This window comes from Rissa tridactyla, chromosome Z, assembly GCF_028500815.1.
Source record: "Rissa tridactyla isolate bRisTri1 chromosome Z, bRisTri1.patW.cur.20221130, whole genome shotgun sequence".
Classification (NCBI taxonomy): domain Eukaryota; kingdom Metazoa; phylum Chordata; class Aves; order Charadriiformes; family Laridae; genus Rissa; species Rissa tridactyla.
In genome coordinates this window covers 67,760,385-67,785,268 of record NC_071497.1, presented here as the reverse complement: position 1 = coordinate 67,785,268, position 24,884 = coordinate 67,760,385, and the positions used below count along the sequence as shown (strand labels likewise).

The following is a 24,884-nucleotide window of genomic DNA, read 5'->3' as shown; positions in this document are numbered from 1 at the left end:
CAGGAAACGTCTAACTTTGTAATCTGGACTTTTCATTTCATTCAGATCTAATTTGTAATATTGTAGTGTGACTATAGATACAATGAGATATATAAATACTGTTAATGTTCAGCATAATAAAATTGCTTAGGATGTGATAAGATATGTAGTCTAAATTCAGGACAAGTTGTATTACGCATCAAAGCAGCTCCACATATGGAGCACTGCATCATGATTTGTTTGATATGCTCTTACATGCTGCAATTAATATTTTTTTTAACTGGGCAGTGTTCTTGGATCTTTTTCAGGGTTCAGCTGATCCTTTAAACAGTGCATTCCATCTGACGTACAACATGGTATTGAACTTGCTTCGAGTAGAGGAAATTAACCCTGAATACATGTTAGAAAAATCCTTTTATCAGTTCCAACATTACAGAACTATTCCAGAAATAGTAGAAAGTAAGTATTATTGTATGTTGTACTCATGAGAGTCAGTATAAAAGATGCTGCCCTGTGAGATTGGGTAGTTACACTTCATTATGCTTATAAGAGTTTATACCTGTGCAGCTCTTGTCTTCCCTGACATCAGTTGCCACTGCACAGTTTGCTCTTACATTATTCTTTATAGTTTTTTTATAGCTACAGAGTAACTTCCTCTTGTTCTTAGGACCTATATTGATGTGCACTGTCAGTCTATCAAGAGAGCTTTCCTCTGAGAGTGAGGCCAAGAATGGTTGTCACACTGCTAAACTGCAGGACAGGAAGAAGGAAGAACAGTTTAAAAATTCATGCGTTTTCTTAGAGGTTCAGAGAAGAAAAGTTGTATTCCATTTTGTTACACGAAACTTAGCTAAAATAAACATATTTTTAATATCTCATTACATTTTTTAATCTCATTACAAACTCAGGCACACTGCATTCCAAGTTATGTAGGAAAAAATGTTTAATTAAAATACTAAGCAAAATTCAGAGAGGACTGAGACATTATTTGCACTCCACTGAGTTACTAAATTTTGAGCCATGATCTTTAAATAGTGTGTTTTCATGAGCCAAAGTCAGTTTCCAAAGATCTCTGCCAGTGTTTGAGAGTGAGGCCCCTTTCAAAACTTAACCCAGAAGAATCTTAAAACACAAGAGGTAACCACTTCCTTTGCCACTGATGAATAAGCAGTTCATCTGTTCATTTGTTAATTGAATATTAAGAGAGATAGTGTACGTGTGCGTGTAGCTTTGATAGACACAGAATTTCTGTTAGTTTGCAGGTGCTGTATTTAAGACAGTAGTAGTCAAATATAGTATGTATTTCCTGAGAACCTCCCTGTTCCAATTGGCATGCCTAGATCTTCATTCTGGCATTCCAACGTTGCTATTTAAATAGAGAAATGGAGCTGGAGAACATTTTTCATATTTCTTGGACATTTATTTTAGGCACCATACTGGCTGTTAGAATTTTGTAAATAAAAACACAGAGGGGAGAAATGGTCATTTAGATCAAGGAGGAAATTATGCCATGAGTATGGATTGCTAGTTTTTTTCTTTGAAAAGTTGTCAGCTAAAAATAGGGACCACTTCTCTGACCCGTGTCTCAAGTGCCAGTGAACTGGGATTTCTGAGTCACCTATATTCATTCAAATAGTATGCAAGAGGGTTAGTTGGTAGAGAGGAAAAAGAGATCTTTATAATGTATCCTGTGTTTATGTTTACTAGTGGTATTACCAGTGTGAGAGAATGAAGCCTGTTGCTTATAATAAAAAGTGATTTGCCTAAATAAGGTGTAAAAATGTTGGAGGAAGAAAATACTGATTTCCAACTGATGAAATTAGAGCCTGAAACAGGTTAGGAAGAACATCTTTTAACAATTTCCCTCTTGTTGGAAGACATCTTGTTAGAAGATATCTTTGAGAAATCTTATTTTCATAGGAGGAGGTAGAAGAGCACTGGTAGGCAGTGAATACCCTCCTACAAATCATTTCAGGTTTTTGTGGGACTTCCGTGCAACCCTAGATCAGTGATTTCCTGGAAAATTGGGAGTCTGGCCTTCTCCATTTTCTCAAGCTTGTTTATTTAAAAAAAAAAATCTATAACAGTATTTCATTTCCTATAAATAAAATTTAGCTTTCCAGAGAATGGATTATTGTAAATAGAAAAAGAATGCCAAAAATGGTGACATACTGGTCATGCAGATCTGAAAGTGAAACATTGATTTCTAGATCTATGAAGTTACTCATTTCCATGAGATTGAACTTTCTATTATAGGAGTGAATACTTTGGAAGGACAGTACAACAAAATAGCAATTCCCAATGAAGATAATGTGGTCATATACTACAAAATCCGACAGCAGCTTGCAAAACTGGGTAAAGAGATTGAAGAATATATTCACAAACCAAAGTATTGCTTGCCCTTTCTGCAGCCAGGAAGACTGGTAAAGGTAATTCAATTATTGTTTTGTTTTGTTTTTATTTTGAATCTCTTACCTTTAAATGAAATTTGCAGGATACATTTCTGTCTGCCAGTTTACTGTCTTGAAAAATAACGTGTCATGCTGAGCAACAGTTTGGACTTCCTTTATGTTTCTTTGTTACGCATTCAACAATGAATTAAAAGAAGTATTGTTTTCATGATGAAAAATAGTCCATAACTGCAGTTGTAAATACCAGAAATATAAAACAATATGCTTGCTAGGATGTGATTATACATGCGTTATGTTATAACATCTTGTAATATTTTCAGGTGAAGAATGAAGGTGATGACTTTGGATGGGGAGTGGTTGTTAATTTCTCTAAGAAATCAAATGTTAAGGTAAAATATACATTCTTGCTATTCGAAAAATATATACCTTACTGCTTTTTCTGAAAATAAGATAAAACTCATATTTTCTTTGTAGTTTTCAAAGGCAAAAAAGATCTTCCTTTCACCCCAAATTTACAAAAAAACTCAGGCCTTCCTGAAGTGAAAGTATAAAAAAAGAAACTATGGAAGGTGGGACAAACCTTAAGTCCTATGTTCATTTCTTAACTTTGGGCATATTTATGAGGAAATGCTTACTTATGTCTGGGATAAGTAGTTCAAAAGTGCACTTGGCACTACAAATGTTTCTAACTATTTAGTTTGTTTCTGAGACATCCCCAACAGCGCTACACTAAGCCGTTCGGGGGAAAGATACCATGTTATCTACTCTCAGAAAATCTGTAGAAGTGTAAGTGAGGGTTAAGAGCATAGGGAGACAGACATTTGGCTCTATGTAGTTTTCTTAAACTGGAAAATTGTGTCTTGAGTCCTAAGCTAGTGCATGAGACATGGGGTTGCTTGTCCTCTGAGATGTTGCTGTAGAGTTGAGGGCTGGGAAGTTAAAATACTGAGAAAGCAAAACAATACAAACGGATTCGGGAAAATGTGGAAGAAAGTACAAGGCATAGTGATGCCATAGAAGCCAGATTTGGTTCTCCTTCCAAAAATCCATTTTTATAGTTGATCTCTGCATAACGCCAGAGATGATGTTTTGGTCTCACTTTAAGAAATGTTTTGCCAGCCTGCTCTGCGAGCTAAATTAAAACATAAGTTTAAAGTCTATTTTTCTGTGGCAGCACTTTTGCTGTAATTTTGGCAGGAGAGCATTGGCGTTAATTACTAGGTCTAAATGAGAAGTTGTTTTTTTCAAGTTCTGGTGGTGTCTGTACATTGTGGCACCTTTTGGTGCTTCTCCAATATATATTAATTAAAGAGGAAACAAGAAAAATGTGTGCATACAGAACTTATTAAAAGAGATTTTGTTTTGGTTTTCCATCATCCTTTTGAAAGTCACATTTCTTCCAAGTTGGAAAACTGGACTGTTACTGCTATTGCTTAAACTTTTGCTTCTGGACTGCTTTTTTCATCGAGCCACATGAGCAGTAAAACAGATTTCCCCCTCACTCTAGCCTTCTATGTAAAATTGCCAACTTCTGTGTCTTCTATCTGTGTCATATTTTATCCACACATATATTTGCCTTCCCTATCTGTCCTGTCTCACTGTTGTATAAAGCCTTTTGGTTTGAATGTTAGCTTTGAAATCACGGTCTGTTCTGCAGGAGATGGCTCTGGCTCCAGCAGCACTTTTTTCATCAAGTCATTCTAGCAGCTGGGTTGAATTTTTCCTTCTGAGTTCTGTGGAAAGAATGACAATAGGTGCTGAAAAATTATGGAACAGACTTAAAACTGTGTAACTTTCAAAATCAGTGTGGAAAGACTAGGTTCTATGAGCAGAGGCAAAACAAATGACTTAAAGAAGCTGCTATTTACCAATTTTAATGTGTCTGTTACATACATTTTTTTCCTGGGATACCCATGCATTTCCCCATTACTGATTAATGTAGTAGTATGCTTAGTATTGGAAATATATGACTATTATGCCATGTCTTTAAATCTTCATCCACTTCCCAGCTGTGACAGTTCTTTGGATTTGCTTTTAGAAATGATGTTGAATTTAGTCTATATTACTAGTTTTTCTTTAGTTATAAATTTTTCTTCACTGTTTCATAGTTTCTAATGAAGTCCTTTTTCTAGTGAGGAATATATGTAATTAAGATTCATGTTTAGGGTTACAGTAAGTCTGTATTTCACTGTATAATTCTCTTTGTTACAATGTGAAAGCAAAAGCATGAGTCATTGTCAGTTATGTTCATTATTAATTATATTTAGATGTTTTTCCAGCATAATTTCACAATGCAGTGTTCCACAAAATTGTCAATGCAAATAGCCCTGTATCCTGAATTACAGCAGACCAAAGAATTTATTCCAAGCAGTGGTTCTTGCTATATATTGTGCAGTATAGCAGGCAGCAAAGTAACTATTTACTTTGGAATTCATTTGAAAAAAAATATTTTTCAGTAAGAAACTTTATTTCCACTAGATTGTGCCAGCAGTGTGGTCGTTTTATTGTTGTGCTGCTTATAGTCCATATTGTTATCTGATCCTTGATTCTAGACATCAAAGTTTTGTCTGTTAACAGTTATTGATACTAGAATTTGAGATGCTGCAATTTGGTCTTCCTCATTTAGATTATTATAATCCTTGTATATTAAACTTAAATTTACATACTTACCTGTTCATGTTTATTTATAGTGTTTACTCCATAAACATTACTTTTATTGCTGGGTGGTGGTCATTGAATTTTCAGCGAGTCTGATGTTGTTAAGCTGGGAATCTGCATTTGTTATCTGTGCCGTATTTCTTTATTTGCAGATATGATAAGCTGTCTTACCTTGTTTTGTTTCCAGGCACGTGAAGTAATAGATGTGTCAGGGCGAATCTAAAATCCTTGGAATACACCTAATCATGCAATACTCTGCTGAAGAGGGCAGAATTTTATCCTTGAAGCATGTGAAATGATGCAGCATGAATCAAAGGATTGTTGAAACTTGATATGACAGAGATGTCTGTGACTAACGAATTTTTGCAGGGAGTTCTAGTCTCCTTTTGCATATAAAAACATGGCTATTCCTGTTCAAGGGTTTAGTACATAAAATGTTGTATAAAACCCATTAAAGGAAACAGTACACATTCAAAAAGCAGTTCTAGATTAAGTCACGCCTGGTCAGCATTGTCTAAAAAACTTTGGTATACATAAACTTACAGAGAGTAATATTAACAGCAAATGTTAATGCAGTTTATACTCCTGCTTTATTAATAGATTTACAATACAGTTACTGATAGAAGTATTTTTTCCTCTCATAATTTTCTAGACATCTCCAATTGTAGTATTTTCTGTAGCATATTATGTGCAGCTATGAGTTTAGTCTCTTCATTCAAGTCAGCATTCTAGTTTCCATGGCTTTGGCTGAATACTGATTTGGCATATGTGGGTATTATTTTAAAATTCTAATTCAGAGAACAGCAGTGGTATGAGTCTTGTACTTTGCTTTGAGTGCTTTCTGCAAATGTAGGGTAAAATTCAGGGGAACGGTTTCTTCCCCAGCAAGTAATTGCAATTCTTGAAGAAATTACTTGTCTTGCAGTACAGGATAACCCTGTTTTTCTGTTTAGTTTACTATGGCAGTTTCTCAGTACTTCTGAGAATCTCTTAGAAATGCTAGCTGGCTCCACCCTGCTTTTCATGCAGTGGAAGAGAATAGTGTGTTGTAGATTTGTAGTAAATCTACAGTAAAACTGAACTGAGTTAACAAAGGATTTTGAAGACTGTCCTCTTTTTCTCTCTCTCTCTGGTATTTGGAAGCAGAGAAGCTTGTACGTACTATTTTAGAGGATGGTGCCTGCCTTCCATGTTAGGCCTACAGCTTAGTTCTGTTCAAAGTCATAAAAATATCTGCTTATAGTAGGAGTGTATTTGTGCAACCTCAGTGCATGTTGATCTAGTCAAAAAACTAAGGTCAGGGTTTTTTAAAGCAGCGTATAATAAAGGTTATGGTTTTGAGAACAATAGTCTTTAACCACTGTATCTGCATGTTTGTATTCTTTAAATGAATGTCAGATGTTATGTGTGCCGTTTGGGATGTATAAAGCAGTGGCCTGCAAGATGCAGCTTCCTGTTCGCAGCAGATACAAGCTGTCGCTCTTGAAAGATTTTTCTGTGGTCTTTATTGTGGGGAGAAACTTGAACTTGCAAACCTGCAAATGAAAGACATCTCCCCCGATTTTGTTTCTTTAAAAAGAAAAAAAAGGCAAAGTTCAGTACTGCTAGCGTGATGCAAGTATTTTGTATTACAGTTACAAAAGATGTTGTCTAACTTTGAAAGATCTATGCCTAGAAGAAGAGGCAGAAGCACCTAAATCTGCAAAGTAGACTGTATGCTACACTGGCAAGGGAGGATGGGGAAGGGGTAATTTTTTAAAGTGTATTTTTCTATATGAGGGATCTTTCAATCAATACTGCTTCAGTAGTTTTTTTTTAATATACCGTGTCACTGAGCTTATACTCTGTAAAGAGCAGCATCTCATTTCATACCTTTAATATTGAATAAAATCATGCTTTTTCCTTCCATTCTTGCTGGTATTTTAAAAAACTGTTATGGACCTGTTTTTTCTGTGCCCTCAACAGCCGAATTCTGGTGAATTGGACCCGTTATATGTAGTTGAAGTGCTACTGCACTGCAGCAAGGAGAGTTTGAAAAATTCTGCTACTGAGGCTGCAAAGCCAGCCAGACCTGATGAGAAAGGAGAGATGCAGGTTTGTTACATGTTTATTCTCAATAGTTTCTTATAAATGTTCTCAAAGATTCTATTTCCAAAACATCTGGAAACTGTGGTAAAAGAGAGATTGATGCATTAAGAAAGAAGCTGTACACCTAACTCTGCTTTCTTAAACAGTTGCTGATTTCACTGAAGAGGAAACTTTGAAGTGTGAACAAAATTATTGAGGGAAGAGAAGTGCTTCGAAACTAGTTACTGTTGTGTTATGTATTTCAGATCAGTAGATGATAGACAATAGCAGTAATGTAAACAGAGTTACGAAAATGACCTACATATCTGATAAAATCTGCAAATAAACAAGTGTCTGTAAGCTGTTTTTTTTCTTGGATACTTATGCAGGATTTTGTGGGTAATGTGTGTTTGTTCCACTAGATTTGAGAATTTAGTTACAATTTTTATAACCCTTGAGTAATAAATTTTAGCAATGTTGTTTGGCAGATACTTTTCTTAGCAGTATCTTCTGTCTCTGGGAACAGAATTCTTCTTTTGTTTCTTTCTCTTTTTAGACCCCCTCAGTTTTGCAAGGCTATCTCATTCTAAAATTAAATGGAAATTTTTAGTGAAAGTATTTGCATTATTTAAAATTTTTGATTTGAAACCCTATATCAAGACAAACAATTGTAATTTTCAGGTCAGAGACAGTAGTTTGATTTGTCCACTTTTTTTGTTTCCTGTCACAAAGTCCATTTAAGGCTTGTGATACAGTATTGATTCTTCATGGTGTCTTCATGGTTTTGATACTTATGAATATATATTTGCTGATTAGATGTTCTCTATTATTAGTGTTCCTAGTTAAGTATGTGAAAACAATTTGTCTGGTTTGGATCTTAGGAGGTGTTCCTGTACATAAGAGGCAAGGTAATAGAAAAACTTGTAGTCTCTCTCCAGGTTTAGCTGAATACAGAATTTTCCCATTTGGAAAAGTTAACTTTTCGTCTTTATTAATACTTTAGCTCATTACTTGCATTTTCCTGCTTCCTTATATTTGTTTACCTACTGGTGGGTCTTTGCGTACTCAGTTTTCCTTCTCCTCGGGAAAGTTTTGCTATGGAACAGTAATAAGAAATATGTTTTTTACTGATTTATCAGTTAACTGCACTCTCTTTGATAGGTTGTTCCTGTTCTGGTACATCTTCTCTCTGCTATCAGCAGTGTTCGACTTTACATACCGAAAGACCTGAGGCCTATTGACAACAGGCAAAGTGTGTTAAAATCTATACAGGTAAGTTCCACTAGGCTGTGTAAGCTCTCTGCTCTGATTAGTGAGGTACTCCTGAACCAACACAACTTGTTCTAAAGAAATCTGTCTAAAGCGTGTGTCACATCTTCAGCCTTATTTTTAAAAGGGGTTGGAAGCCACAATGCACATCAGTTGTTTCTGCTTGTCAACAGTCATTTTAAACTGATTTGGAAAACTGCTGAAACATCACATAACAAACTTACACTACTGCCTTCTGTGTCCCTATAGTTTTGCCAGCTGATTTGTAAAAGTGTAGTTTCTTTTACTGTTACTAATCTTACCAAAAACAATTGTATTTTTTTTCCTTTTAGGAAGTACAGAAGCGATTTCCCGATGGAGTACCATTACTAGACCCTATTGATGACATGGGCATCAAAGATCAAGGACTGAAAAAAGTTATCCAAAAAGTAGAGGCATTTGAGCATAGGATGTATTCACATCCTCTTCACAATGATCCCAACTTGGAAACTGTATACAAACTTTGTGAAAAAAAAGCACAGGTAAAAATATGAAACAAAATGCCTCATATATATTTAGCTGAAGAGAGAGACGGTAATAGTTCCCTTCTTATTGCTTTGCTTTTTATTTGCAAGGCCTAAACAATCCTTTTGAAATTAATAAGCCCAAACCATTCTTTGAAATTAATAAGCCCAAACAATCCTTTTAAAATTAATAAGCCTGAGCAATCCTTTTTAAATACAGTAAAATTATAGAATTTCACTAACAAACTGCCTGAATTGGTGGTATGCCCTTGATTGATACAGATGGGTAGTACATCTGAAAACTCCTCCGAAAAAGTTGTCAGGGAATAGAAGGTTACAGAAGTGCCAGTAGAGTCTTTTTCACTGAATAGGCGTAGCACAATACAATGTAGATAACAGTCTTCACAGATAATTGAAACTGATCATTTTTAATATGCTTGTACAGACCTAAGTGGAATTGATGGGGCTTATTAGCTTGGGGAGTGTACCGTACAGATCATTGTGCTGCCGCTTCCTGAACTGACTCCCAGCCTGGAAGCAATGCACTTATTTATTTTTTATAGAGTTGTACCCTGCTAGACTGAAACCGGTTGCGCACAAAAACAGCTCTTGCGTTTCTGTGCTGCTGCAGAAAACAGGTTCTCCAGGAGTCGCTTCACACAAGTGAGATAGTTCTGGTATGAGCAGCACAAAGTTGCGTGTGGTAAGACCTGATGGACTAAGCGTGCTTCTGCGAGGGTGTCTGCATGGTACACCCTGCTGTCTGTCAGGATGTTGACAGTGACTGTGATAAACCAAAAGACACTGGAGAAGATCTAATAGCAGCAAATGATGCCTTTGGGTTACATTTGATTGAATAGCTGGTTAGCTGAGACTTAGCACAGGTCTCAGGAGATGAGTGCTCATTTCCTAACCAAAGTTTTCGTCTGTGGTTCTTTGGTGTGTGCTTTTTGGGTTTTTTCCCCGGTCTGGCTAAATAGATTAACTTCGCAAACTTGCCAGAGTTTCCTATGGGTAAATGGAGCTGATTTTTTTTTTTTTAAATTTGTTTTAAACCTTCCTTTTAGGAGAATTAGATATCTGAGTCAGTGTCTACCAGTATGTCCCTACACTGTTGTTCTGGGGCCTGTATGAAATTACACAATGTCTTTGAAACAGTTGCATCTGTTAATTCAGCAACGTCTAATTTCTCTCCATCTGATCCCCCAGATTGCTATGGATATTAAAGCAGCAAAGCGAGAATTGAAAAAAGCCAGAACTGTCTTACAAATGGATGAACTCAAATGCCGCAAGCGTGTTTTGAGAAGACTGGGGTTTGCCACATCTTCAGATGTTATTGAGATGAAAGGAAGGGTCGCTTGTGAAATCAGCAGGTAATTGGTTTCTGTGTGCAGTGATTATTGCCATGAATACACACTTACTGTCCTTGCTGACATTAGTATGTCATGTTTATATTTTAAAGTTCTGAGACCATTAGAATAAATATTCTTTAGAGAGACTGTGATCTGTGTCGTAAAGGGAATACACTGATTGAAGCAGTAAAGATAGCAACTTAAGGACAAAATACAAAGATTTTAAAACTAAAATGTGGACACGAAAATGTATTTTCATTTAACATTGTACATTACATGTGAGGATGGTCTCAGTTTTTATGGTTCCACTTCCCATAACTCTCATTACAGAGTCACTCACAAACAAAGATGTAACAGTGATTGTCAGCAGTTACCAAGTTGCTGGCAAGTTTGGAATACAGCTTAATTGCTTCCATAGGGCTGTTGGAGTAAACCTATGGAAGTGATGCACTTTACTGTAATACATTTAGCAAGTACATATATATTGAAACATACTGTAAAGATTCCACAGAAACTCATGAGTCAGAGTTTAATACATGAGAGTGTAACTCAGATTTTGATAGAACTGTGTGTTTTTAAAAGTTATAGTGACTGCTGTACTCCTTGTCTTACAGGTAGTTTGAAAGATTCTACCTGTATTTGTTCAATATCTAATAACATTTTTCCCCTGCAAAATTTGATAGCAAATGGGGAAGCTGAATCAGAATTTTATCGACTTCTTGACTTCTGGAATTCTTTGCTGATGAGTTACACTTTTCCTACTTCCCCCCCTGACCCCCATCCTATGCATTTGTCTGAAACTCCAAAAATAAAGTTGTAGTCTTATCAACAATTTGATGTTTTATCCAAATAGTATGTTTGGATTTTGTATCCACATCATGCATTTCCTTTTATAATTCATGATTAAGTCTTTATTCTACAGGTAAGTTGAAGCAAGTTTCCTTGCTTCAAAAGTTCCTCTTTTCAGTATCTTGTAAATACCCAGTTGAATCTTTTTTGAGCAGCAGTAGCAATTTTAGTCCTTTTTATAAGTTGCCTAACTCTGATTCTTTTCAGTCTCTTGATGTCCTGTCTGATAAAAACTGACTAAAGCAACTGTTAGTACTAACTTTTATGAAAAGGTTGTTATTTTTTCAGTGATTATTTTTTCATTTTATGAAAATGAAATAACTTTTTTAAAAGATTTTTTTTCCTCATTTTTTTATAAGGATTCTTTGTAGTTCAGTAAGAGCTTTTAGTTTCTTTAAAATACTGTCTCACTCATATTAATTAGCATCCCCCTTAAAAAGCTAATAAATTAGAATTTGGTGTTCCCATAAGAAAAATTAAGAAGCTATTGTTTTTATCTGTATCCAGTTGCTTCACAAAACAGATCAATAGTGCTTCATTTAAAAATTACATTTCAGTAGGTCTTTTCCCTAACCTTCCTTTTTTTCCTCTTGATTTTAGTGCTGATGAATTACTCCTGACAGAGATGATGTTCAATGGTCTCTTCAATGACTTATCTGCAGAACAGGCAACTGCACTACTAAGCTGTTTTGTGTTTCAAGAGAACGTGAGTTACTTCCTCAAGTCATGAATTGTAGACATTTCTGTCTACCAACAGAGTTATGTATAATTCAGTTCCAGAAGTTGGTCATAGCAGTACAAACCATTGCACATTTTTTTATCCTTTCCTAAGGTGTTTGACATGAACCCCCATTGAACTTAACAAAACCATGTTCAAAACTATGGAACAACTAAATAGAAGGAATTTCAGAAGTATTCAGAAAGCAGGTGCTTTTTTCATACTGTTGGCATACTGTGCAGAAAGATTTCATTTTCTGATTTAGTTTGAGGAACAAGTACTTGGGGAATTCAGTAAATTTTAGTGTTTGATAAAAGGTTTGAGAAGTCATTGAAATAATTTAGGATGGCACTAGCACACATTGAACTTCTATTTTTGCATTTAATTTGGTGTAGAGCAAATGTATGGGAGTGGATGAGATTATTTAATGTTGTCTTTTTCAGTCCAGTGAAATGCCAAAGTTGACAGAGCAGTTGGCAGGACCACTTCGGCAAATGCAGGTAACCTGTCTGTTAGAAACCTGTCTGAGCTCGGGGTTAATGTTAACAAGAGTGAAGTGTATGAGTAAAGTACAATGAGCGCAAGGTGCAGACTTGATTTTGGATCATCAGTGCATTTGCTGCCACTGCATGTGGTTTTGCAGTGTGTAATAATGGGTTATCTTTATTTTGCAAGAAATCTTTATGCTTATTTAGAACATGCCTTTAAAAACTTTTATAAGCTTGCTTGCTACTCTGTAAGTTGTTAGTGCCGGCAGACTTAATGTAAACAGTGGTTTACTTTCCGATTCTGAGAAATTCACATTAAAAAGGAAACCTCATCCTGTATGCAGTAGCTAATAACGTGCAAGCCTTTCTGTCTGTTAAACATTTGATCTGTTTAAGCATATTATACATTTAAAATACTTTCTTTTAAAGGAGTGCGCAAAAAGAATCGCCAAGGTGTCAGCAGAAGCAAAACTGGAAATTGATGAGGAAAATTACTTAAACTCTTTCAAACCCAACCTAATGGATGTTGTGTATACATGGGCAAACGGAGCCAACTTTGCTCACATCTGCAAAATGACTGATGTCTTTGAAGGTATGTTAATCATTTCTTCTTTAGGAGTTTTGAGATGGTAATTCCATAGCATGGAATCGTAATTCTGAATAACCTTATAATAGATCACAAAATTTATTAACTCAGAAGCATTCAAGTATCTGCACAGCTGAAACTAGGTGTGGAAAAAACTTGTTTACTGTATATATTAATTTATAGTTACACTGTTGATAATTTAGAATCTCTAGAAGAATTTTTAAAAGGAATATCTCTACATTTTAAAAACTTTCTGTAAAACTCAGAAATCCTAAGCAAAAAATGTGTTCCAAATGCTTGCCATTAAGAAGTACAGCTCTTGCGCTTTTCCTCATTGCAGTGAAGTGTTTTATTTACCTGGTAAATTGACAGTTCCTACTGCTGCCTTAATGATGACAGAAATGAGAGGTGGTAACCAAGTCTCTGTTTTGGATGGTTCATCACTGCAGTGCAACACAGATATCTGAAATGCCTAGATATAATCTGTCACCTGAGCTAATTTGGTTCCTAAAATTGGAGTAGTAGAAACTGCCCCTTGAGGCAGGATGCTTAGTTTTCATTATTTTAAAGGCAGGATGACTTAAAGCCCAGATACTTTGCAAAAAGACAAACCATCCACCTGAAGGTCAAACCAGAATGAAAAACCCAATTTCATCTTTTATGGGCTGTGTTGAAAGTCATGAAGAACAGTAGGATGGGTGTACCAGTCTTACAAGTCTTCGTGTAATGACTGATATTTGAAAATCCTTTTTGAAGTTGTTACTGTCGCCATTGTCTTGCCTCTCTCAAATGCTGTTTTCTTGTTTGTACATACGCAGTTGCAAATGGGAGCCCTTAAAACAAAGGAATTCATGCACTTCTGCAGTACAATGCATAGACCCAGGAACTTTCTAAAGCAGGTTGTCTGTGAGCAACAGGAATCCTGGCAGCCTTAGATTGCTTCTGTTGCAATGAATGTCTGAGCCTTACATCTGCTGTAGCAGCAGCCTGAGTAAGCGGAACACAAAAGGAGAAACAGGGGATGGCTTATGTTTTTATGTTGGCACTTGACCATTCAGAATACCCAGGGCAGTAACATTTTCCATGTACCATATTTGGGCTAAGGCTAGTTGGTCAGCTTTGTCCTAGTCAACAGTGCTAGCTCCCTTAAAATGAGATCTTATGGGCCTATTTTGAGAAGTTCAGCTTTTGTGGCAGGGGTTGACGCAGGATTCTTCCCTTAACTTTTAAGGGGCTGGTTTTCTGTGCAAAAGGAAGGAAAGCACCTCAGCTGTCCACTGTCAGTTATGCTTATCTTAAATGCAGTGTGGTGTTGCTAAATCCCAGGGGAGTTTGCCCTGGTTAGCCCAGTCGCAACAGTGATTTCAAAGAAATGAAAAGTCAGAATAAAAAGCAAGTAAACAAAAAAAAACGACAAAAGACAAACCAAAAACCACAGCATCCTTACTTTCATCTTATGTACAAATTTGCATTTTGGATATTGGTGGTTCCTGTCTTAATTTTGATTAGAGAGTGCATTGGAAGCCACCACTTTTTTAAAACTAGTTCTTCATCACCGCCACCCCCTCCAGCTTATTAAAAGTGCTTTCTGAAACACTGTGCTCAAGAGGCAGTAGCAGAACTTCTCTAGAGAGAAACCTCAAGTTGATGGCACACTTCCACTCTCACTAGCCTAAATGGTGTTCTGCTATTTTATTAGTCATGATGGTCAACTGCCTGAAACCCCTTTTGGGTGCAGTTCTGAGTAGTGCGAAAGCCTGTAGTTATGGTAAGTAAGTGGCTGCCTTTGTGGGTTGCAGCATAAGCCGGAGTGCTCCAAGAGCACACGTGCTTGCCACAGTTTGGAGCAGTGATGTTTGGCTAATGAAAATGAGTTGTCATTAAGCTGAAATGTGTGTGTTGGGAAGAAATAGAAATTAGAGAAGCTTTCTTAAAGCTGTAGGGAAAAATGGTAAACTGAGCTCGGTGACCTATTCATCAGTTTGCAGATCAGCTGTTTTGTTGTGGAAGTAAGTATAGACAATGGTAATTTATTCCAAAAATGTGATTTTTTTTTTTTTTTTCATGCACAAAAAAGTACGTCTGCAACAGCGCCAGCTAAGCTGCCTGCAAATGAGTACTCCCTGAATGGGTGTCAGGGTTGGCCTTGTAAATGGAGATGAGCAGGATCTTTGGGAGCTCAGCCGGGGCCTGCCACAAGGCAGCGTGGCCGGGCTCAGGGGCGCTGCCCGCGGGTCACTTGCTTTGGCTTTGTGCTGTGTCCAATAGATGATGTTTGGTTTATTTCACCTCACATCATTGCAGTAGGTTTTACAGATTGCTGCCCTCGCACAAACTCGTCTTACTACTGCTACCATATGAATGTTTTTTAGAAGTGTTTTGTTATTTTACTTTTTGCAACTTCTCATTTTCCCAACAGCTTTGTAAAATGTTCTTTTCATCAGGACAGTTTTTCTCCAGGTACTATGCTTTGTCTAGAGATTTGTTTTTCACAGAACCATAGAAAGGTCACCTAGCCCAGCCCCCCTGCAATAAGCAGGGACATCTTCAACTAGATCAGGTTGCTCATCCCTGTCCAACCTGACTTGGAATGTTTCCAGGGATGGGGCAGCTACCCACCTCTCTGGGCAACCTGTGTCAGTGTTTCACCACCCTCAGTGTAAAAAATTTCCTCCTTATATCTAGTGTGAATCTGCCCTGTTTCAGTTTAAAACCATTGCCCCTTGTCCTGTCACAACAGTACCCATCTCTCTTGTAGGCCCCCTTCAGGTACTGGAAGGCCGCTATAAGGTCTCCCTGGAGCCTTCTCTTCTCCAGGCTGAACAACCCCAACTCTCTCAGCCTGTCCTCATAGCAGAGGTGCTCCAGCCCCCTGATCATCTTTGTGGCTCTCCTCTGGACCCTCTCCAACAGGGCCATGTCCTTACATTGTTGGGCCCTAGAGCTGGATGCAGTACTCCAGGTGGGGTCTCACCAGAGCAGAGCAGAGGGGCAGAATCACCTCCCTCGACCTGCTGGCCATGCTTCTTTTGATGCAGCCCAGGATACAGTTGGCTTTCTGGGCTGCAAGCACACATTGCTGGGTCATGTACCCCCAGGTCCTTCTCCTCAGGCCTGCTCTCAATCCCTTCATCCTGTGTTTACCCTATACAGTCATTTTGCATACAATAACTTTGACTGTAGGTGTGAGAAGATGCTGGGGGAATGACCAAACAGCACACTGTTTCCATGCCACCACAAGAGCATAAGTATTAGGCTCATTTTTTTGTGAAACTCAGTACAGTGGCTTGGGCTGAATTGAGAAGTTAAAAACAAGATGAATGTGTAAAAAAACTACAGCGGGTATTAAGTTGCAGTGTAGGAGCTATGTCAGGACTGAGCATTTATGCATTACTGTATGCATGCAATTGAGTGATAGAGTGGTCCATAGGCTCTTGAGAGGCACAGGAGTAGTGAGGTAGACCACTTACTGTGGTAAGTCTGAAAAACTGAGGGCTATCAAAAAAAATAACCCTACATTGTGAATCTCCCAAACCTGTATGGTTGCGCTTGAAAGAAAAATCAACTAGGAATCACTGAACAGCCCAGAACATCTTCTGACTAGACACTAGTTAGAGGCTGTGAAAATAGTAGGAGAAAACAAGAAGAGGACAAGTATTTAGTGGTAGCTTCAAAGAAATGCCCGAGGGAGAAATTTACTGTTAAACAGAAGCCAAGCTTAAGACTTGTGGCCGTTCTCACTATTGGCTTCTAGATAATTGGAACAGGGAAAGAAGTCCAAAGTGGGCTCAAGCAACTGCATTATTCAGTGAGTTTTGCCTCATTCTTTTTATACAGGTAGCATAATTCGTTGCATGAGAAGGCTAGAAGAATTGCTCCGGCAGATGTGCCAGGCTGCAAAAGCCATTGGAAACACAGAATTGGAAAATAAGTTTGCAGAGGGTATGTATTTCACTTCCACAGTATAAGAAGTAATTCTAGAAAGCATATTAAAAGGGGGTGGCGGAGCTGGGGTGTGGGTGTAGGTGAATGATTTAGTAATTGTAAGATTCATGGTAAACAGCATCATTGCTCTATTTCCAGATAACATCCATGTTACAAGGTTTGAATTAATTTTGTGACTGACAGTGGATGTATAATGATATCCATTTAGGACTTGTAACACTTTATCATTACGTGCTTGTAACTGTACTTAAAATAGTGATTGTGTTAGTTATGACTGCTGGATATTAATAAGGATTTCCTTTTTAATAGGGATTACAAAAATCAAGAGAGATATTGTGTTTGCTGCAAGCCTTTACCTGTAAGAGAAGGTATCTTCTAAAAACCGTACTAGATTCATATTAAGGAACAAGTTAATCAGCTTCACATCTTACATCTCAAGTCATTATTTCTTTTAATGGTGTGTATTTGAACCACAGTTGTTTCAACAAGGCATGTACAAACAGCAGTGTATGTAATATATCTGTTACCATGTTTTCAATAAAAATTTACATTTTGAATAGCTTTTTTTTTCTTTTAAGCAAGAGCTTGAACCAACAGCAATTTAAAGTTTAGATATACAATAACTGTGATAGGTGTTACTATATACAGGTAAAGTGAGCATCCAAGAGCAGCAGCAGTCCCTTAAAGGCATTTACTTATATTACATAGTTAGACTTGTGAAGTTTTCCTTTCAGAGAGCAAGACGGGTCATTCTTCATGGTTGGTGATTGCTGCCAAAGTGATTTCCATTTGTTGGAGTCTCATGTAGGGTTGTATGGGAATCTTCTTTCGGTTGAAATGTACATCCCCTCACTTTGAAGAAGTCAGACACATACACAACCTAAATGAACAAATTAGTGTTAAGCTCCTGCACTTTTAAGTCAAGTCTTTGAAACAACAAGTAAACGCTTTTGCAGAAGGTAAATTCCATGATCAAAACTAGTAAAAAGTTTAAATGGATTAAAACACTAGAAAATTGCTAGGAAGTCTCATATAAAATTCTGGCATCTGTTCTTTCAATAGCTTTTTCTGCAGCTGTTACCCCCGCCCCTGCCCTTGACCACTTAGCCACTGACGGTCTAAGCCAAATTCAAGGCTTGTGTGCTAGCTAACTGCCTTACCAGGCACTGCTTCATTACAGCAGCAATGGTTTGAACAACTCTAAATGAAGGAGCAAGCTATGCTTGCTGAGGGCACAGATTACATGTATGACTAAATTTATTCCATCTTTTATTTAGAACAGGACAGGAGATCTTGTGCTTCACCTGAGGAGGAAGGTTCAATAATTAGAAACTGTTATTCTCTGGAGTGTCATTCTGACTTGCATTTCTTAAAAAGCTGTTAAGCCAAGCCTGGATTCCTCCTTCCTCAGTCCATGTGTCTCACCCACAGCTCCAGCAGCTGGCAAGTCCAACTCTACCTACATTATCCTTTCCCGCACTCATTTGAACATATCACCCCACTTCCTTCACAGCTTCCAACTGTGAGACAGTCTGCAGCTTGCTCTCTTCCTGATGCCCACTTTACCAAGTCTTAGCAGTGGATGTGTGGGGTACAGCGCTTCATGAAGTGCAATAAATGAGAAGCCTTCCCTTACAATCCCTTTTTTCCCTTCCATCACCTCTTCCCCTCCCACTGCAAACCCGACAGCTGCAGAACACAGTTCAGGGCAGTGGAATACACCATCTTCCACACCGAGGGCTCTGATGGCCCAGCATGCTGCTGCAGCTGCATACCAGATGAGTTTCAGCTTCCACTTAAAGCTGAATTCACTCAATTTAGTGCTCTATTTGCAGTTGCTGCACCAGCAGGCTCTTACCTCAGCTTTCTGTTTATGGAGGTGAGCTCTTCAGTTCTTTCAGATAAGGGTTTTGTTTGGGGGGGGTGGTGGTGGTATTCTTAAAAATAAATTCCTCATCTTTCAAGTCTGTTCACTGTAATGCCACCTTCTACTCATTCTTGTATTGCTAAGCATGTCCAAGATCTCCAACACCCTTTGCTATGCGTGTATTCCTAATAAAAGTGCCCACGTCTCTTGTATCCCTGATGTTTTCATTCTGTGCATCCCTTTTCTTTGAAAATTAGACTGTGTGAAAATGAGCAGTAGGATTACATTTTAGTCAACACACAGCTATTTAATAATGGCTAATACAGTATATATAGTTTCCCAGAGCTGCTCCAAGATTTGTTTTGATGATTGGTCACAAAAAGTAAACAAAGCTTCTGACTTTCAGCTGAGAAAGCATTTATTATCTTGGAAGTGGTTCTTCCAGTTAAGCCTCAATTCTTGGTCAGGGAATTCTCCAGTATGACCTCAGTTAGTTCATGTCCCTGCACCACAAGCCCCTCTGATCTGTCTCTTCCCATGGATGAATCCACCATGGCACTCTGGTGACAGCCAGCACAACCACTGCCACTAAGTCAGCCAGGCCTGTGGCTCCAAGTTTAGCTGATGCTCTGTTCCTTGGGATAGCTTTTCACTCTTCAGTACAGGTAAGCTTCATGTGCTTCTTGTTGTGAACACTTTTTAGCACTCAAAACGCACACAAGAAGCCATGAAAGGTTTTAGTTTCCCATTCGACTGAAAACGCAGGCTGTATAAGCTGGCAGAGGCTGACACTTTCACACTGTCCTTATCCTTAAAGGCCTGGTTTTGCCCTGCTTACCTCATACACAGTTCTCCTCTGCTATTGTACCTGAGATTTAGAATTTGGCTAGAAGTAAAAGCTATGGTTATATAGAGGCCCACATGGTTTTGCAGTTGAGTGTTTCCATCTCCATTATTTGAAAAGTTCTTGGGCAGGGACAATTTTGTGTTGTCTAACAGCTAAACCTGCCACTTATCTCATCATTGGCCCGGAGTCTGCCTCACTCCCTGAAGTACTGTTGCTACACCCAGTTCAAGGAGTTGTTTCCCCTCTCCAGCAATTTCAAAACATTATGAAGACAGGTCTGCTTTCCTCTGAACACAGCCTGCAGTTCTAAGGTGCTGTCTATAAAAGCAGCACTTAGACACACGCCCCCCCCCTCGGGAATTACTTACAATGAGCACAGCTACCAATGCTCCCTGAATGAGCCCCGTTAAAACGTCGCTCCAATGATGCTTGTAATCAGAAACACGTGAGAGACCCACATAGATAGATGTAGCAATAAGACCAAATTGTAGAGTAGGACGTACAAGTCTTGCCCAGTCTCCTTTCATTCTGGCCTGAAGGTAAAGCTAAAAGGAAAAGAGAAATTGTTATAAAATGCAGTAAATATAGAAGCAATAATTGTGTAAAATTGTGTTGGGTCTCTTCAAAGAGTTGAGTTGAAATTCATGTTCAGAGACATACTAATGTCCACAAATGTTCCAAGTGATATACAAATGTTAGCTAGCAACCATCCGAATTTACAGTCCTCCAAACATAGGGAGCCCCATCTTGCTCTGAGCAGATAGCATTAACGTCTTCAGTAAAGTTTACATATACTAAATGCAGAGCTGACAGTTTTTAACTTTATTCTCAATTCCCATCACCTTTAGTACTATCACCTTTTAGCATAATATTCCAGCTGCAATTAAGTGTCAGAACTAACTTGATATGATGATTGATAACATCGAGTATCACATTCCTCAGTTGTCACTGGTGCAGTTCACCGAGCTCCATCTGCTCCTAGTCCTTTTTAGCTGCATGTTAACCCCGTTACCACTCTGGTAAGCAAGTGTGTACGTGCACTTCCCATGCTTTTTCTCTCCCCTCAGCACTATTTCTGTTGTGTATATGCTTTTGATGTATTATCTCAAATTTACTATGTTTATTACTTTCCCATCCAATCTAAGACCCTACTTTTGTTTCCTTCTCTGGTCTGTCTTAGGACAGAGACCTCTTATTTCAGCTATAAGAGGAGCTTCTCCAAATCCACCCTGTAAACATCATTGAATTTATTCTGGAACTTGATCCTGTCACCAAAAAAAGGACCAGAGTTACCGGATTTACGGAGGAGAACAATACAGTTGGAAGTTATATTTAACAGTTCAAGTATATTTTTTCAGTACCATCTAGGAACTTCAGGTCAAGTACAAAACCTTAATTGACAGTCTTGCAAAATCATAGAAGCTCACTAAAACACAGGCTTCAGGCACTACGTCAGCACACTAAGCTTCTGGTAAATCCCTCTATTGCCGACTTCAAAAGCCATGGCTACCTTTTAAAAGCATTACATTTACAATGTAAACACAGGCACAGAGCACACACTGTAGATGCAAAGGTGCTACTTTCCAAAGTTAAACATTTGGGGAATGTTTGGTTGGTTTCTCTGAGTAACTTACATCATAATTTTGGCATGCTGACTTTTTCAGCTATAAATGGAGCATCAAAAAGATCAACCCTATCCATCACCGGTTTTCTTTAATAGCAAGGTCAGGGTGAAATTGGACTCTGAAGAAGCTACAGCTAAGCCTGAACTGGAAAATAATTCCCCCCACCCCACCCTCAAGTGGTGGGCACTACATATTTCTGGGGACCTTTATTTCACCACTAGGGAAAATGTTATTTAGCCACTTCAAAAGTTCCCTGACACACAGTTTTTTTTAACAAAAGGTGTTTTAATGGTCTTTCATTAATACGACTTCTGGATTTACCAACAGCAGACCAGAGCACTACCTGAGCACCAAATGGAACAGAAGTGGGTCTGAGGAGCAGAGGCTGGTAGCCTATACAGAGCTGGCTGATGATTCAATGCTGGCTGTTCTTTCCTCTTTCCCTGTTCCCACTAAATTCTGCTTAAGACAGCTAAAAATACCTTGCTGTAAAAAATTTTTTTCTATGTAAGCATTTCTGGTAGTTGTCAGGGATGTATATTCGTATTAGAAAGAAAAATGGTTATGCAACTGCAGATAGGTGGGGAACCAGGTTTACTTCTGAACAGGAGATGAAAATGAGGCAAGCCACACTAAAAGCAAACTTGAAAAGATGCCAGCCCACACCGCCGAATGACCAATAAAACAGTTTTTGAATCTCCCTTATGCAGTACATATTCGGATTTTCTTTCTGCTTGACAAAGCATCAAACAAGAAACTTGGATTTAACATCTAGATGAAGACTTGAATTCCATACTAAGAGAGTACTCTCCAGTCATAAAGACGACCTGGAGCTGCTTTATTACCTGCAGAACACATGCAGTTGGCTACAGGCTCCATCAGTTCTAGGTGCTTTTGCACACCACCAACTCCAGTAGCTGTACAGGAAATGCCCAAAGCCCTTCTTGCACCATCTACTAGCAGATGAATTTATATTCTTCTAAAACTAGTGTGAGAAGGGTGAGAAATCATACCACAGAGAAGTGTCAGTGTGACTGATCACTGCTGGGTTTAATTTCAGAAGCCGCAACTGTTCTTCTGCTTACAATTGTGTTGGGTTTTTTTCGTTGTTGTTGTTCAGTTGAGAGCGATTGTTTTATTAACCAGCTGCTGCAATAGCAAAATCCCTGTTATTTTTAAGCAGGTAACTTCAAACTGACACTGGTTTTAATAGGCTCAGGCAGTGATGCTCCTCCGCAAAGATTCTTCCTACCACCATGACTCACTCTTAGAAAGGCAACAGCCACCTCTGGGCTGAAACAGGCCAGCAGGACCACGCAGGAAGAGCTTTTGCCTTGTAATTCCATTAAATATAAACCAAGGTTGATACCATAAGTATGCCCAAGAGTATTAGTCCTTACACAGCATTATACAAACAATATAGAGATGTCCCGCTGCATTAACATTTACTACTATTTTGACCCTGTTGACTAACAGAGGGCAATGACTTCAGAACCCCTCCCAATATGCACAGCGTGCCTCAGGTTCTTTTGCTCCTCTTTGAAGTCATTTACAGCACAGGCTTAAAGAAGGGAAACGGAAGCAAATCCCTGCCTGTCTCCCCACCCAAGTCTCTTTGCTAGAAAGGAATAAGCTTTACAAGTAAAATTCGTAATCTACAGAAGCAGCAGAAACTTTAGAAAACGTCATCTGGTCAATACTACTGTCATGCCCATTCACAGCTTTTCACTTGTTGCTGAGAAATACAACTGTGAGCCTATGAACGCCCTAGGAGCATCCAGAGCTGTTCTGTTGCTATCAGAACACTGTGTCTCTCCTATCAGTGACAGCTATTTGACCATGCTATAGCTTCCCTGCTATCCTGTTTCTGAGCGTCTGTCCCATAGTTCAGTAATATCATTCAGCTACCATCTATTTCTCTTCACTCCCCCATCTTCCTGTTTCTCATGGTTGTTTTGTTCATTCTTTTTAAGAGTGCACAAATAGATTTCAAATAAACTTTCTTGTAATGGGATTAAATAATCTCCAACTTTCTTTCCCCTACTAGCTAATGCTTACTTTATAATGAAAGTATGTTCTCTACACCACACACATCCTGAACACAAGTTTCTTCTTAATCTATGGTCTAGTACTTCATTTCTAAAAATACACACAGGAATGAAGAGAAACTCACAGCTACTTTGTGGCTTCTCGCAAGAAGCCACAGACATGAATGGAAGGGTCTCTGCAACTGGAGAATCATTTGCTACTCTTAACATTTCTAGCATAGCTTTCAAGTATTTGCTCTTCCACCAAAGCAGTATGAATACACATATACACATGCCTGCCTACCCAATTCTGAAGTACAGTGATTTTTATTTCCTAGATGGACTTTTGGAGGTTTAACCACGCAGCTCCACAAGAAAGGAAAAATTCCTAACAGCTAATATCTCACATCACCACCTTAAGGGCACAAAATTCTTTTAAATCTACCAAAACCTACTCACTCCAATTACTGAGGTCATATTTCAGATATTTAGTTTCAATACTTAAAACTCCTATGTCATTTTTCATTCAATACCTTCTCATCTTTTTTCCCAAAATCCTATTACACAAAAAATTCTGTACTGCAAAATGTTTTGCCTATTAAGATATGGGAAATCCCCTTGCCCTTTCAGTCCTCCAAGAATGGGAGTCAAAAGGAAAAAAGTTTGGGGAGGTTTTCTCCCACCCAGGAAGAGTTTTACTTGTACCAATTGATTTGTTCTATCACTTTCTGAAAATGGATTTTCTTCAATAGGATTTTATATTTCCTGATATCAAAAGGCCCTTCCTAGTAATTGCATTTCCTACAGGTGTCCTGTTCTAAGAAACAGAAGCACACTTTCCCTTTGGAGATGAACCTATTTTCCCCTCTTATTTTTGTCTCCTCAATCCTAATATACTCAGAGCATCATGAACTTAATAGCAAAACAGAGAGAATATATGGTTTTCCCAGAGAGGAAACTCCCCTGTGACACAGGGAAATGAGAACACTTCTCAATTTGTCCAAGTATGAATAGTAAGAGTCTGGAGGAGAAACAAAGGTGCAGAAAGTCAGTTTTCTTATGAAATAAACTCTACTTTGAGAGACCATAGTAGTCAATACGCATTTTGGGAAAGAGCAAGTAAATGGCATTTACTTTACTTAGCATTTACCATTAGTCATGTCTAACTTTGGTTTCATGATATCTGAGCATTGAGGAAAAGCCCTATGGCATTACTCTTTTGCTCTTAACAGGCACAAGATCCTACTGCAGCTATAATTAGTATTTGGATCCATTACTGACTACAGTTAGAAAAGCTCAAACTTCGAAGCAAGTCTGCTGACCCAAAAAGTCCTAAGAGCCACAAACAGTAATCAGTGCTGTGGAAATCCACCACAAGGATTCTTCACAAAACGAGAAGCTCCAAAACAGTAATGTGTAAGCCACCTCAAGTATGTGTACACATCTATGTGGTTGGCTTTGGGATTTTTGGGGTGGAGGGAGGGGATATGAAGGGTACCATGTTTCAGTGGTTTTGTTAATGAGGCAGGGGTGGAAGGAAGAAGGGAAAGCACAGGAGGCACCAGCATTTCAAAGTCTGAAGAATAAACAGCCTCTAATCTGATAAAAGATGGCGCAAAATTCTTCTACCTGGGGATAGGAATAAAGGCTGAGAATCCAGGCACATTTGTAGGATAGGAAAATTCCATTTCTA

At 38.3% G+C, this 24,884-nt stretch overlaps 2 protein-coding genes across 3 annotated transcripts in view; one reads left to right on the top strand and one right to left on the bottom strand.

Moving 5' to 3' along the window:
- MTREX (Mtr4 exosome RNA helicase) overlaps positions 1 to 17,382 on the top strand; it is a 46,316-nt gene extending 28,934 nt beyond the window's left edge. Inside the window, exons 16-27 of the mRNA XM_054185306.1 lie at positions 288 to 438; positions 2,236 to 2,408; positions 2,711 to 2,779; positions 7,014 to 7,142; positions 8,277 to 8,387; positions 8,717 to 8,905; positions 10,097 to 10,260; positions 11,689 to 11,794; positions 12,250 to 12,306; positions 12,724 to 12,886; positions 16,718 to 16,822; positions 17,135 to 17,382. Of these exons, the coding sequence (XP_054041281.1) occupies positions 288 to 438; positions 2,236 to 2,408; positions 2,711 to 2,779; positions 7,014 to 7,142; positions 8,277 to 8,387; positions 8,717 to 8,905; positions 10,097 to 10,260; positions 11,689 to 11,794; positions 12,250 to 12,306; positions 12,724 to 12,886; positions 16,718 to 16,822; positions 17,135 to 17,187 (1,470 nt within the window). The 3' untranslated portion in view covers positions 17,188 to 17,382. The remainder of the gene's footprint in view (positions 1 to 287; positions 439 to 2,235; positions 2,409 to 2,710; positions 2,780 to 7,013; positions 7,143 to 8,276; positions 8,388 to 8,716; positions 8,906 to 10,096; positions 10,261 to 11,688; positions 11,795 to 12,249; positions 12,307 to 12,723; positions 12,887 to 16,717; positions 16,823 to 17,134) is intronic.
- The window catches only part of PLPP1 (phospholipid phosphatase 1), a 67,414-nt gene continuing 59,789 nt past the window's right edge, over positions 17,260 to 24,884 (bottom strand). For both annotated transcript variants that reach the window (XM_054185315.1, XM_054185314.1), the window contains exons 5-6: positions 19,908 to 20,084; positions 17,260 to 17,705 (exon numbers count right to left, since the gene is read on the bottom strand). In XM_054185315.1, the coding sequence (XP_054041290.1) occupies positions 17,580 to 17,705; positions 19,908 to 20,084 (303 nt within the window). In that variant the 3' untranslated portion in view covers positions 17,260 to 17,579. The remainder of the gene's footprint in view (positions 17,706 to 19,907; positions 20,085 to 24,884) is intronic.